This window comes from Sparus aurata, chromosome 8, assembly GCF_900880675.1.
Source record: "Sparus aurata chromosome 8, fSpaAur1.1, whole genome shotgun sequence".
Lineage (NCBI taxonomy): Eukaryota > Metazoa > Chordata > Actinopteri > Spariformes > Sparidae > Sparus > Sparus aurata.
The window spans coordinates 4649339-4663205 of NC_044194.1; the positions used below are offsets into that span (position 1 = coordinate 4649339).

General features: G+C 46.1%; 1 protein-coding gene across 5 annotated transcripts in view; it reads right to left on the reverse strand.

Moving 5' to 3' along the window:
• Positions 1–12009, reverse strand: part of dusp8a (dual specificity phosphatase 8a) — a 46137-nt gene extending 34128 nt beyond the window's left edge. The window contains exons 1-2 of one of the 5 annotated variants that reach the window (XM_030425580.1): positions 11578–12009; positions 4312–4726 (exon numbers count right to left, since the gene is read on the reverse strand). In XM_030425580.1, the coding sequence (XP_030281440.1) occupies positions 4312–4548 (237 nt within the window). In that variant the 5' untranslated portion in view covers positions 4549–4726; positions 11578–12009. Of the gene's footprint in view, positions 1–4311; positions 4727–6967; positions 7129–7456; positions 7627–11287; positions 11446–11577 lie in introns of those variants that run through there. The other 4 variants (XM_030425579.1, XM_030425582.1, XM_030425581.1 and 1 more) reach the window with 4 other exon arrangements.
• Between the last annotated feature and the right edge of the window lie 1858 nt (positions 12010–13867).

Consider the following 13867-nt stretch of genomic DNA (forward strand, 5'->3'; position numbering starts at 1 on the left):
TGTCGTCTTTGTTTATTTTTCACTCAGTCTCGTTGATACTCGCCCCTGATTCTTCCTCATCGCGCATCAATACGGCCGGAGCACTTCTGCGGAGCATAAACACAACACATGGTGCGTCATAGTGGAACTGATGGAAGATCTTCTTCATTGCATAAATGCATTAGCGGGTCACGTGCCGTCTCCCCTCTGTGCGAGACAGCGGGGCACTCTGCCAGTCCTGCCAAACAAAATTACAGACGAGATCACAGACCCATCGCCCGGCTCTCCCTCTGCTGCTGCTCGCCATTATACCGAACAACAACAGCTGATGAGTGCGTCGTTATACAACGCGTATCAGAGCGCCATTACCGCTGAAGGACTTCACTGAAAACAGCAACGCGATTAAATATCGGTGTGAGTGCTCGGTGTTTGTAACGTCGCCTGTCAGAAAGTCATGATGCTATCAGCAACGAAAGAGAGGATGTTTTTAACTCAACATGTTCTTTATTATCTTTATTTAACCGGCTGATTCATCTTTTAGATTATTGTTGACGAAGCCCGTCACAGGACTGATTGTTTAATCCAAACAGCAGCGCAGAAATTACAAATATTCACCTTAAATACGGAGAGAAGCAGCAGCAGAGTATCACACACATGATTTAGGTTATTAACACATCGACTAATGTTCTTCAAAGATAAATCTGTTTTTATTTAGTCAGCGGTCATCATCCGGGAGTACGCAGCGCTGATTCTAGCTCTGGGCAGATCCGATACACACACTCGCCCTTTTTTCCAAATTGTAACATCTGTACACAACACACATGTTTTGGAAGTCAACGTAATCAGATTTCGTTTGTGGAAACGTTCAATTTTACAAGGTCACGGACAAACACAGAGAACATTTTGATGTGGATGGGTCACATCTGGCTGATACCTGATCCGCTCAACTGGGTCAGTGTGCCGATCTGGCGGGTGGCTGAGTTTAGATCAAAAAATGCCAAATCACAGGAAAGTGCGATGCTCTATTTGTGCCGCGCAATCCGCAAAACTACGGCCTCCGAGACTTGAAACACGCTTGTGGTCATAAATATTTAAAGTTCCCCTGACAGCTTGTATGAGGAGCGTCTGTCTCTACTCCTGGTCCCATTCATCAGAGAGTCCAGGCCCGCGTTACGGGAGGACGGGTGCTTCCCCGGGCCGACTGCTGGAAGTGAAAACCTCTGGGTCCATCTGTCAGGCCTGCCCGGCCCGGCTGTCCCCGCCACAGCAGCAGGGATTAGCCAGGCTTAAGCCAAGAAACCAGCCGCCTGCCCTCCAGTCTGTCAGAAAAGGCACGAGGAAGCCCTGTTCCAAACTAAGCCTGTGCCATCCCTCTCCCAGCAGAGGTCCACCATCACCTAACCTACTGTATCCAGCTCGCTCTGACCCACATTAATAGAGAGCATAAATAAAGAGGTTATGAAGGGGATGGGACGTGAAAGGGGAGAAGAAAGAGGACACCATTTTGATAGCCGCTGCGCTGCTCATGGATGTTCATTCAGCTCAGTTAACTGAAGCGTTGGGAGCTTCTATGAAAGAGGGTGAGTGCGGCGCCTTGGGGGATGCAGGCTATTAGCGCTCAATGGGATGTGAGGCGGGAGGCAGCCGGGGAGGAGGCGGGAGGCTGCAGCCCATCCATGAATACCCTCAGTGCTGCTCTCCCGCTTCCTGCATTCACTTCCCCAACAAAGAGCCACAATGGTGTCCTTTGCTGTCTTGGCTGGCTGAGGCGGCTCCTGGCGATGCTCAGAGCCATGTGGGGGGTAGAGAGGATGGTGTGTGTGTGTGTGTGTGTGTGTGTGTGTGAGGGGTTAGCTGGGAGCCGGCTTTAACACCGCACAGCCAGTCTGCACGTGCCCAGCCCGCGGCCTGCCAGTGGCCGCACAAAAGGGATGATGTCATGCTTAGCCAATAACAAAAGAGTCTGGGTCCGTCGGGCCCTCCTCTCTCACACGGCTAGTTCCAGCTTTATCCAGCCTAGCATTAATCGCAAGCCTTATCCTCTTTACTCGGGGGGGGGGTGGGGGGGATGGATAATGACAAACCAGCCTTGGGGCAACACTAGATAGGGAGAGGAAGAGGAGAGGTAAAAAAAAAAAAAAAAAGAAGGAATTAATGACGGAGGAAGATGCAAGATTGTGGGAGACAGACAGACATTAGATCATAAGTGAGCGAATTCAGGAGGAAACACAGCTCCGTGGGGTGCCACAGTGTGAGACCGGCCAACCACTGGGCCTCACACAGAGACGGACCCAGTAGACCCGGTGTGGAAACACAGTCAAGCTTGCAGCACTGACTCAAGTAATGAAACTCAAAGTCTGACTAGATCCCAAAAAAAAAAAAAAAACCCTCTCACACGCCACAGCCCTCCAGCTCCAGCTCTCCTTTTTGTTCGTCTTGTTTTTTTTTTCTTTCTGCCGCTTCAATCTGTAGGTCGTGCATCACCACGACCCGAAAATAAAAAACCTATTATCTGAGTAAAACTAGGATGTTTTTCGGTCGGGGACGAGACATGAGATGCAAGGATCTCCCGTGTGGCCTTCAGGTACATGCAACTAACACAAGAGGTGTTACACAAGATCCTCGTCCAATAGTTAATAGTGGCAACTTTTGAGTGAGAAGGAAGGCATGTGGGTTCCAGTGCCAGAAGCCCTCGCAATAAAGCTGAATTAGAACTAATTGGTATAACAGAGAGTCGGTGAGAAACAGCAGGCGCGTGGGGACTCTCCGCCAATGTACCAATTATACCGACGCTATTAGCTGAACTGGAGGTCATTCGACTTGAGAAAGAAACAATAATCCACAGTTCTCCTCCATTTTTTTACCGTCTGACCGTAAGGAAAGTGTCAGTCACCTACAAGCGTCAGCTGTAATCCAACAGGAGCGGCAAAGCAATAATCTGCAGCAATAATGTGTAATTATTTGCCATTTAGTGGGCAGGGCGTGTTTTTGGGTGATTAAAGCTCTCGGGCCGAGCACCAAATGGAAACACAGAGTCAGTGTGTTCGCTGCCACTCTGGGGACTGATACTGTATCTATGGGTGCATAAAACGGGAGCCGGCAATAAATCACATTCGTAAAGTAGTTTGCGGGTCAAACTCCCTGCTACCTGCTCGTCCTGACAACCAGGAAGCAAAACAACAAAAACAAAAAAGCAATGTCATTTTATTGACGGCCATTAAAACCCCAACGCGTCACACCTAGGAAAGATATTTCAATCACTCATCGTGTGTCATCGGCGGCCTCAGTGATTCAGCGTTTTATCGCACTGTGTTGCAAAGTTCAATCTGAAGAACGAGCGCCGCGAGGAAGATTTCACCAGACATCTCCTCGGCTTTGCGCCGATGCGCTCGTCCCGCTCGTGTAGAAATGTCGGCTGATGTATGCACGCGCACGACTACACACGGCCGCGAAACACATCCCACACACATGAAACACACTAACTTTCACCCCCCCCCCCCACTCCTCCCTGCTTAGGTTTCCCCTCTCAGAGTTCCTTCAGTTTCACACAGCGACTAAAAATACAGGAGACAGCATGCCACGGGGTGGACAGGCCATGGAAAAAAAAGGCTGTCATATTCGCAGGAGAAGTCATGGAAAACGCGAGGATCCGATTACAGGGCCGCTGATAAGTGATGCACCTACAGTAACGCCTGCTTGTCCGCCCGCCAAATATAGCACCCCGCTGATGTGGTGAAGCACGGAGGAGGCCGACGTAGAACCAGAGCGGCACGCGGGTCAGGCTGTCGGAAATGTTCTGAGGAGAACCCCGTGGAGATGTTCAGGAGTCAGTGCTGCTCCTGATGTCACAACTTGTGCGTCTCCTGTATTTCTAAATAACAAAGAAACACACAACGAACTTCCTCTTTTCCACACATGACACTTACAGCATTGCTTTTCTACCGAAGCACAGGAGACTTTAACCCTTGAGCTGCACACCGACATATTTCCTGTTGCTCAGGATATACAGGATATTTTGTCACGGACGTCCCTGCTGCATTCGTGTTTTGCATTCCCGTGCAGATTCTGCCGCCTCTGCTGCATAACAAGAAATATTAAGCTGACTTGCACTCGCGCACTGTACTGTGAACGCACCGTTTCAATTTGCAGAAGGAGTCGCTTGGTTTTTCTTCTCTCGTGCATTTTTATTCATGTACTCAGATTTTAAACAGGTTTTTTGTTCGTGTGTGACGAACAAACAAAAACCACAACAGTTCGCTGTGTGGCAGGGATTTTGTGCTGGATTATTGGGTTGACGGGGATCCAGGAAAGGCTTTCTAAGATCTCACTCACCTTCACCTTGCCGTTGGGCTGCAGCAGCTCAGTGACGGACACCTTGTCCTGCTGCAGTCGCCTCTTCACCAGCTTGGAGCAGCAGACGTTGACGGCGCTTTGCACGTGCGACGCGTTGTACTCGGAAAACGTCCTGCTGTCGATCACCAGCAAACGGCCCGTTCCTCTCTGGATGAGGCTCGCCAGGCGCTTGATGTCCATGGCGCTTCTCTTGGTCGGCCCTTTCTCCCCTGCCATGATGTCGGAGGGGTGCGGCGGTCACCCTGGGTCGCAGACGTGAGGTAGCGAAGGGAGGTGGAGGGGTTGATTAGAGAGGGAAAGGTGGAGGAAGAGACCGGGAGGAGGAGGACGAGGAAGCAGTGAGGTCAGCGGAGGAGGGCTGTCAGGGGAGCGGGCGCTGAGAGATCCATGGTGCCTGAAACAGAAAAGAAAAGAAGAATTATTTACTTCAATAATGTTATTGGCCAGCAGTGACATTCAAAACTGCCGCTGTCAGCTTTGAGATGCTGATGACGAGACAGCTGATGATCAGACACGAAGGGCGCCATCACCTCTCGTCCCGAGCTCGCCCACTCGCACCGAGTCCAACAAATAAAAACCATCCAGACCCCGCTGCTGCTGCTGCAAAGCCACGGATTCATTTCGCATTCATTCCAAAACCGCACGTTGTATTTTTGGTGCATCTGTATTATCTTTGATCAGCTGACTTTGAGCACCTTGAATATTAAAAATAGCCACAATGCTAAACAAGAATATAAGAGTTATTTAAAGGCTTAAAAGCCGGCTGGATCATCCGCCGGGATTTGTCAGTCCTGAGATCTGACAGTATCACACATCCAAAGACTTAAATTAGACGTGCACGACAGTCAAACGCGCGCGCCAGTCCGTGCAAGTGTGTGTGTGTGTGTGTGAAGGTTGGTTGTTGTTGATCGAGGGTCTCTTGTACGGCAGCTCATGAAACAGGAAACTGAGGGCGTGAGATAAATTAAGCTGGGGGAATTCAGAGAGCAGGTCTGGACACAGGCAAACAGCCTGTGTGACATCCTGCGTATGTGTGCGTGTGAATGAGCGTGTGAATGCGAGTGTGAGTGTGTGAGTGTGTGTGTGTGTGTGTGTGTGTTGCAGAGAGCCGTCCATAAACTTGACGAACTGCCTCCTCCAATCTATCACTACCAATCACTCTGATCTCCTCCCCGCTCACCACAGCACTTATACATTTAAAATCCACACACATTCAACGGCACCAGAACAAATACGACAAAAACGGCGGTAAACACGTGAATAAGAGCTCTGCGCAGGTTGAGGACCACTTCCTCGGCCGACCAGGTGTCATGCGACAAATGAGAAGGTCAGAATGTGAATGCAGTCGTGTTGTTTTATTCATCTACGGGCACATGGCGTCATGAAAAATGAATGGGCCTCCTTCTCATTTACCCCAAAGCCTAAATGGGAGCTTTAAACCGCGGCTGAAAAGGGAGAGTACGACTGGTGGAGGTGTAGAAAACAGATCGTGGCGCGAGATGAAGCAGAAATACATTAAAGCCTCGGCATAACTTAACACCATCGCGCTAATCACATCATTAAAGAGGGGAGAAAAAGGGGAAGGCCACAGGGAGAAACGGCGAAATAGCGAGCCAGAAATAATAAGAGCGCTTTATGTAGGCGACGGGAAACAGTAAGATAACCGTCTAACTGTACGTGGAGCAGAAAAATGAAAACATTCTGCAGAACACGGGTGAGAAGGTGGGTCCTCTGATCAGCAGTGTCTTGGGAAGACGTCCAGGCAGCTCTGCTCTGCAACTTTTCACCTCTGTTCTGACTCCACCGCCGTGCAGCGAGCTAACAATGGATGTTTTTCACCAAGAATCTCTCCAGCCTAGCAACTCAGCCGGCTCAAGGTAAGGGAGGGGACGGCTGCGAGGATGGAGCGAGGAGGAAAGGGATAAAGAGAGAGTGCTTGACAGACTAAAGAAATCACTCATATTTTTCATAAACTGACTCGGAGACGACTGCAGACGTGGATGTGGAGGAGATAATCACACGTCTGCTACAGGCTGAGCTGGGCCGAGCCTGAACACAGATGTACACATGCTGTTGCTGCCTGGCAACGTACCTGATGCAAGCACGGCCGCACTGGAACATGGAGGAAAATCTAGATAGACAGTAGCAACTGCCTGCACTGTAAACACAGCCAAACAGCTGCTGCATCAGAAAGTAGCTACTGTACAGTGAAGGCATGTGCAGCAGACACAAACAAGCCGGAACGGACACACATCCCGGCTAGATTAACAAAATGTAGGATAGTCGAGTCATGCAGAGAGGAAGGTCGCACACACACAATGCAGCTTATATCTTGAGAAAGCCACACAGACGAATAAATCCAGTTAATCTCTCGTCTCTCTGTGTCACGGCGAGAGACTGAATGTGGGAATTTTTTTTTTCTTGCAGCAAAGCACAATGTTGTGACCTGCATGAACACACTGACACAGTGACATTTCCACACTACTCCATGATGTGCACCCCAGCAGCCATTCTGCACAAACCACTGAGCGTAGCTGCAATGCCAGAACAACCCCACCACCACCACCACCACCACCACCACAAACAGCCCCTGCCTGCCACACTACGACCTGCCCCATCACCTGTTATACCATACCTTATATGGCGCGGAGCCCTTTAGCCAAGCAGCTAACAACACAGCCTTCCAGGGGTGTGAATCCTTCTCCCTCTTTTTCTGTTTCCCTGCCGCTGAGCACAACATCTGATGCTGCATATGTCTAATGGCGACTGCTCTCCCACCCGCCCAGCCTCCCTCTCTCCCTCTCTCTCTCTTTCTCTCTCTCACTTTTTCTCTCTGAATCCCTCCTTCCTCCTCTATCACTCTTTCTTGCTCTTGAGCAGCGAGCGAGGACGGGGAGGGGAGGGGAGGGGTGTGCAGGTTTACATGTGTGGCTCTGCACCTTTCTACGCCGCGAGACAACCATCCAATGATAACTTCGCTCCCGGTGGACCCTGTTTGTGTGGCAGATGACGGGAGGAAGTACGGGGAAGCGGGAATAAAAAAGATAGAGACAAGGGGAAATATAAGAACATGGATAGAGAGAGACAGAGAGGATGATGAATGATACGAGGAGAGAGCACAAACCTCAGCGTGCTTACTCAGCACAACAGCTCGACCCCCCTCATGCAAAACCATCTCTCTTCCTCCATCTTGCATCCAGGCAGAAAAAACAATAAGACGGCAAAAAACAAACAAGCTCCTGGAACTAAAATAGGCAGCAGCCAGGAGCTCGCTGCGAGGCTCCGGCTGAACGGAGGAAAACAAGCCGAGATGAGAGAGAGAGAGAGAGAGAAAGAGAGAGAGAAAGAGAGGAGACCGAGACAGTGTGTACAGGCCCGGAGCAGATTCTGTGGTTGCCATAGAAACAGCCCGGTTGGGGCGAGCAGGGGGCACGAGGAGGGCGATGGCGATGGGATGCTACTGGTGCTGACGCTGGATCAGGATAAGAGCTAAAAACTGACAACGCTACATCCTCTCACAACTTCAGCTGTGGGACTACGACGAAGTGTTCGCTTAAATAACAAAGGATGAGATTCGACAGCGAGGCGGTCCACACGGTGTTGATCAGAAACGTTTGTGACATCTGGTCCGACCCATCCGAACCCTAACCTGGGTGAAAAACAACATCCCTCTGATCGCTCTTCCAAAACAGCAGTCCAAAGGTTGTAGGCGGACGCGGCTGAACACCTCCTCAAGGCTGAAGCAAAGCAGCTACACCTGAAGTCCCGGCTGAAGGCAGCAGAACCAGATCGACTGGTCCGCTTTGAAGAGTTTTTTCAACTAGCTGAGGAATTTAGATATCTGGATCTACATTCAGCACCTCCAAAATCCAAAGACACACGAATCCCCTCACAGAAGAAAATATGTTAAAGCATAATTTTAACATTCTCAAGTTTGACCCAGGGTGTCTGCACAAATCATCATTAGGGCTGTAACGGATCTATATATCGATTTAATGATCAGCGACCCGATAGCATCGATTCATGTCACCGCCATCGTGAAGATACGCCTTTATTTTGAAATTCCACATCTGTGTCACTGTTTCCCTCCTTTCTGAACGATGCTTTCTATATCGGCAAGTACTTTGATATAATATCGTATCGTGATGAAAACCTGCGATTTTATGATTTTTAAGACCTTTTCAGGATAATTTTTTACCAAATTTAAAACAGATTTGTGGACGACTCTTCTTCTTATTCAGTATTATAGTGAAGTATAAACATATGTAGTTTATATGTAGGTGTGCAGACAGGTGAGTCAGGTTAACAAACACTTTGCCGACAGGTAAGTGCACGTATGATATAAAAAGACAGTATGGCTGCAGCAGTTTAAAGATGTACCAGTATTTAAACAAACTGTGTGCATTTGTTTATTAGATTATATGTATATTTTTCAAGTTTATACCAAGATTTATGTCCATCAGGACGCTGTTTTTATTCCCTTAAAGGCCATTTAACTCACAATAACAATAAAATTAATGTAATTTTGTGACGGACGGTGATATTTCATGAGATCGACATCATCCCATGAAAATCTCGTAGCAGGTTTGAAGATTTGTCACTTCAGATATGAAACTTATCTCATTTTGACAAAAAGAAATCAAAAGATGGATAAATGAAATCAGATAAAATGTTTATAGCAGTTCAGACTTCACATATTCAACTGCAAGAGTTTTTATTTACCTCTAAGACAAGTGCAACACTTTCGCTTCTCGACTAACTGAATCAATTATTCATCGTACTCCACTCAACAGCTGATGTGACGATCGAATAAATCGTTAGTTACAGATTTAGAGACTTTTTGTTGTTTTTAAATGACTGCGACACGTTGTTTTCTAACCAGAGATGAAGGAGGAAATCCCAGACATCTGGACTTTTCCATAAATCATCAACAGACTTTCCTGTTACTCTTTACAGCTGATAACAAAAGAGTGATAATAATAATGATATAATAAAGAAGAGCTTCTCTGTAAGAGGTCAGTAAGACAAAGTTACTTCATCTCCACATACTGGATAACTCCTGCAGACACGTTCATGCATAAAAACTTCGAGTCGGGCCCGATGGACCGGCTCAATAATGCCATATCAGACATCAGAGGCAAACACAAAGAGAGCAACTGGAGGGCAACCAGCGCTGATGTAATACCATCCAGGTTATTCATTAACTCCCTGCATAACGTCACCTGTGGCCAGAGCCTCCAGCAGGCTGATATCAGGCTGCCTCTCCGGCTCGCACAATGAGAGACGTGACTTGTTTGTTTGGACCACAAACAATGACATCATCCGAGCACGCCGGGCCCTTTACTCTGCGCCACAGGCTCGCTCACCGACTAAAAGTTTGCATGTGCGTGTGTTTACACACCGGCTCTTTGTCGAGTGCCATTTACGCTTTAAAAAAGGCGACCACATGAAGGGAGTCTGCAGGTATTCAGGCCGACGCATCAACACTGGAGGATTACAGGGTCACCGGAGGAGCAGAACCAGGGGAGAACGTGGAAACGAGAACTGGAGATGGTGTTTGGGTTTTTTTAGCTGATATGCTTTTCAAAACACTGCTGAATTAATCATTAGTTACTAGATAACTATTGTTTTTCATTAACAGCTGACTACTCAGAGCAATATTCTATAAAATAAAGGTAAATATCAGGCTGCAAATACAAAAATATTTACATTATTCTTTAATGAAGCTGCAGGAGATTTGTCTAAAAAACATACTGGAATGAAGTTTTCATTACTTTTTATTTGCGATTTGTTTAATGCACTAAACCGTATTGCAATTTAGATTATAATCCGATCATTTAATCAGATGTTTCCTTCACAGACGGATTAATTTCTCGGTCTACAAAATAATATTCAAAATAAGGAAATATTTAGTGATTTTGTCGGAATAAAGGTCTGGAAGTCTGACATATTGAGTGGACGTGGAAGCAATTATCAGAATAGCTGCACACTCATTATTTCATCTAGAGACTAAAACACTGATTAGTTTATAATTATCTGACTAAAACTTAAATATCAGCTGTTATCTGCTGTCTTTCTTTACTTTCCTGCATGTTTTAGTTTGTAATTAACACTTCTAATGTATGTAAAGACACTAAAGTGACTCTAAATGTCTTTTATCCACAATAATCAGATAATAAACTCGTCTAAAACAAACACTGGTACTCTCTATGTGTGATGCAGCAGCAGCAGCTATATATAAAGCTGGATGTAAATAAAACATGCATGTAATCACAAATGGAGGTTAGTAGAGTGACAAGCCTGGGAAGTGCAGCACGAGGCCATGTTACAGTCATCATGTCATATGTGGGGGGAATAATGGATCCCTGGTTCGGTTCTGGTGGATCAGCAGCAGCATCGTCACACTGTAAACAACATCACCGGGTATAAAAAACCACCCCGGTGCCCCTTTAATCGATTACTCGGAGGTCAGATAACAAACCCGGGACTACCCCGCGCTGTGCCGGGACAACAATGACGACATGATGCAAATAAAATAAAAACCTGATTAAAAATGTGTTGTAAACGCATCATGGTGTTCAGATGAAGGGACGAGGCGCACAAAGAGAGAGAGAGACGCTGTGGCCTGTTTGTTCGATCACTGTTCATAACAATGATGGAGGGCAGAGCGCTCGTGGCGGCGGACTATAATAACCCGACCTGGATTAGAAATAAGAGCAGCGCAACGATGCGGGACGGCGCATTTTCACAAACGCAGACATTTAAAGTTAGAATAAACCAGGAGGTGGGAAACCTTCTCTCCTTCTCCCCCCTCTCTCTCTGTGTCTCTCTCTCTGCGTTGTTGTTGTGACGCGCGGATGTGTCCGCATGCGATCAATGTTGCCTCTCTCCATTGATCGGATTGTGATGATCCTCAAATAAAATAAAATGAAATAAAAACAGGAAACACACCTACCTTTAGAAATGTCACGATGAACAGCCCCAGGTGTTAAAATAAATGTGATAAATAAAAGGAATCGATCACTTGCAGCCAGGACGAGGGGGTTTAATTCCCATTATAAGACGGGCGCGCACATGAAGTGTGCGTATGGAGAGGAGGGGGAGGAGGGGGGAGTGCGCGCTGACAGACTCGCTGCAGGAGGAGGAGGAGGAGGGGAGGGAGGAGGAGGAGGAGGAGGAGGGAGGCACGAGCAGATAGCGAGCTGCTAACCTAAAGCTAACCCTGCGACGCACTTGGAGACTCACCTCGGGCTCCGCGCTGCTGCTCCGGTGCGCTGTTCAGCTGGCCTCCATGTGTGATGAGGGGACACAGCGGCCGCGTCTTCATCAGGCTGGACCCCCCGCGTGTTTACCTGGCTGCTGTGGAGGGTGGTGGAGGAGGAGGAAGGGGGTGGAGGAGGAGGAGGAGGAGGAGGTGGAGGACGGCACAGCTGACGGAGGGTGACAGCGCCAGGAGCAAACGAGACATGAAAGCGCGGTGATAGGCGACAAACACACCACCCCCCCTCCGCTTCTCTCTCCTTCTGACCAGGAAACGTGGACGGCTGGTGGAGGAGTTGGTTAGCTTTTGCTAGGCTAACTGTTAGTGTGTGTGTGTGTGTGTGTGTGTGTGGAGGAGGTGGAGGAGGAGGAGGAGGGGGGGTTAGTTACAGGAGGTGCACTTTAGCACTTGAACTAAAGCGATGAGGTCATGGTTCAGCAGGGAGAGGAGGAGGGAGAAAAAAAAATATGTGAGGTTGACGTCACCTCCAGCCAATCAGCGCAGGCGGCTCAGGGGATGGGTGACGTCAGCGCTCTGAGCTGCGGATTAAAGGGACAGTCCGAGGGTTTTTATTTTTTTCGTTTTTTTTTAAAGGAGACGCGCTCGGAGGGAGTTGAGTTGCTGGGCAGAGTGATGCAGGAGGAGACAGACACCAACAGCCAGAGATCCTCCGAGCGCATCTCGATGTTTTTAATATTCTGTCATGACACTCAGTTACTGCAGAGTCGCTCCCTTTGTTTACTGAGAGAGGCTCATTGTGTAAACAAAGGCTGAATCGTGTTTTCTATATTTGAATAAGGGATATAAATCACAAGTTACATCAACACAATTTTTTTTACCAATATCACAATTTATTTATATTATTTTTCGAAGTCTTATATTTTAATCTTTGAGGTCTTAACTGCCATAAACATTTCATCAATTTGCTATTCGATCATTGATGATTGAATCAATAATATATATATATATAGATCTGGATCGATGTATCGTTACACCTCTAATCTGAATCCTAAATGTGGGTTTTCTCACAGATGTTGCAACAAAACCGCTGCAGATCAATAATCAATGATGATTAAAATAGATCACAAAAAGATGTAGATGCATACCAATCGTTTCTGTCTTTTTTCTGAAAGTACAGTCAAATGTTTTTGACCCAGTTAAATATTTGTGCACACTTCTATTTGTATTATATGTCTCGTTATTTAGACTCTTACCTGCAGGGACTAATTCTAGTTTATTTATTATTATAATTATTATTATTATTATTATTATTATTATTATTGTTATTATTATTATTATTTCCTGAAGCTAAAGCTCAATTTCCCAAATCTCTGAACTAAACATATATATATATATATATATATATGTACATATATATTATATATTATAGTAGATATATATATATATATATATATATATCTATATATATATGTACATATATAAATATATATATATATATATATATATATATATATATATATATATATATATATATATATAAATATATACATACATATATATATATTATTAGAACGATAAAAATGTGTCTGAATAGTTTCCTTTATTTTCCTTTGTTTTCCCAAATTTTATGATACCTACACACAGCTTTACTGTAATACAATACCGTTATATCACATTATGTCTTGATTATTATTATTTATACCAGAGTAAAACAATAAACTCACAACAAAGCTTCGGTCACACATTTCATTTGTACAGTTAGATGAGATAATTCTTCCACGTTCCTTCCAATCGTCATTGAGTTCAACACTGAAATAGTATGTTGGCTCACCTTCCTCCTCCTCCTCCTGATCCTCCTCCTCCTCCTCCTCCCTCCCCCTCTTCCTCCTCCTCCTCCTCTTCCTCCTCCTCCTCTTCCTCCTCCTCCTGCTCCTCCTCCTCATGTCTTGAAGACAACGTTGTAATAAAGTAATGTAACACAATCATAAGATCACATCATACTTATCACATGTACTACAACCTTGTTATTGCACAATGTTTGCACGCTTTAGCTGCATGATATATGAAAAAGCTTCCTGATAAATGATCCCAATAATAGAAATATTCTGATAAAGAAGCTGTATGAGAATAAGAGCTCGTCCCAGACTGTGAGTTTCTGGTCGAGGATCAGTTTTCATAATGACTTAAAAGTCCTCGCAGGTGTTTCAATTAAGTCTGGCTGATTACGACTCTCGTTAGGAAGAAGTTTGGGTGAAGCTATGCTGGAAGAAACGCATGACGTCATCATCCATCCATCTCTGCTCGAAGAGAGAG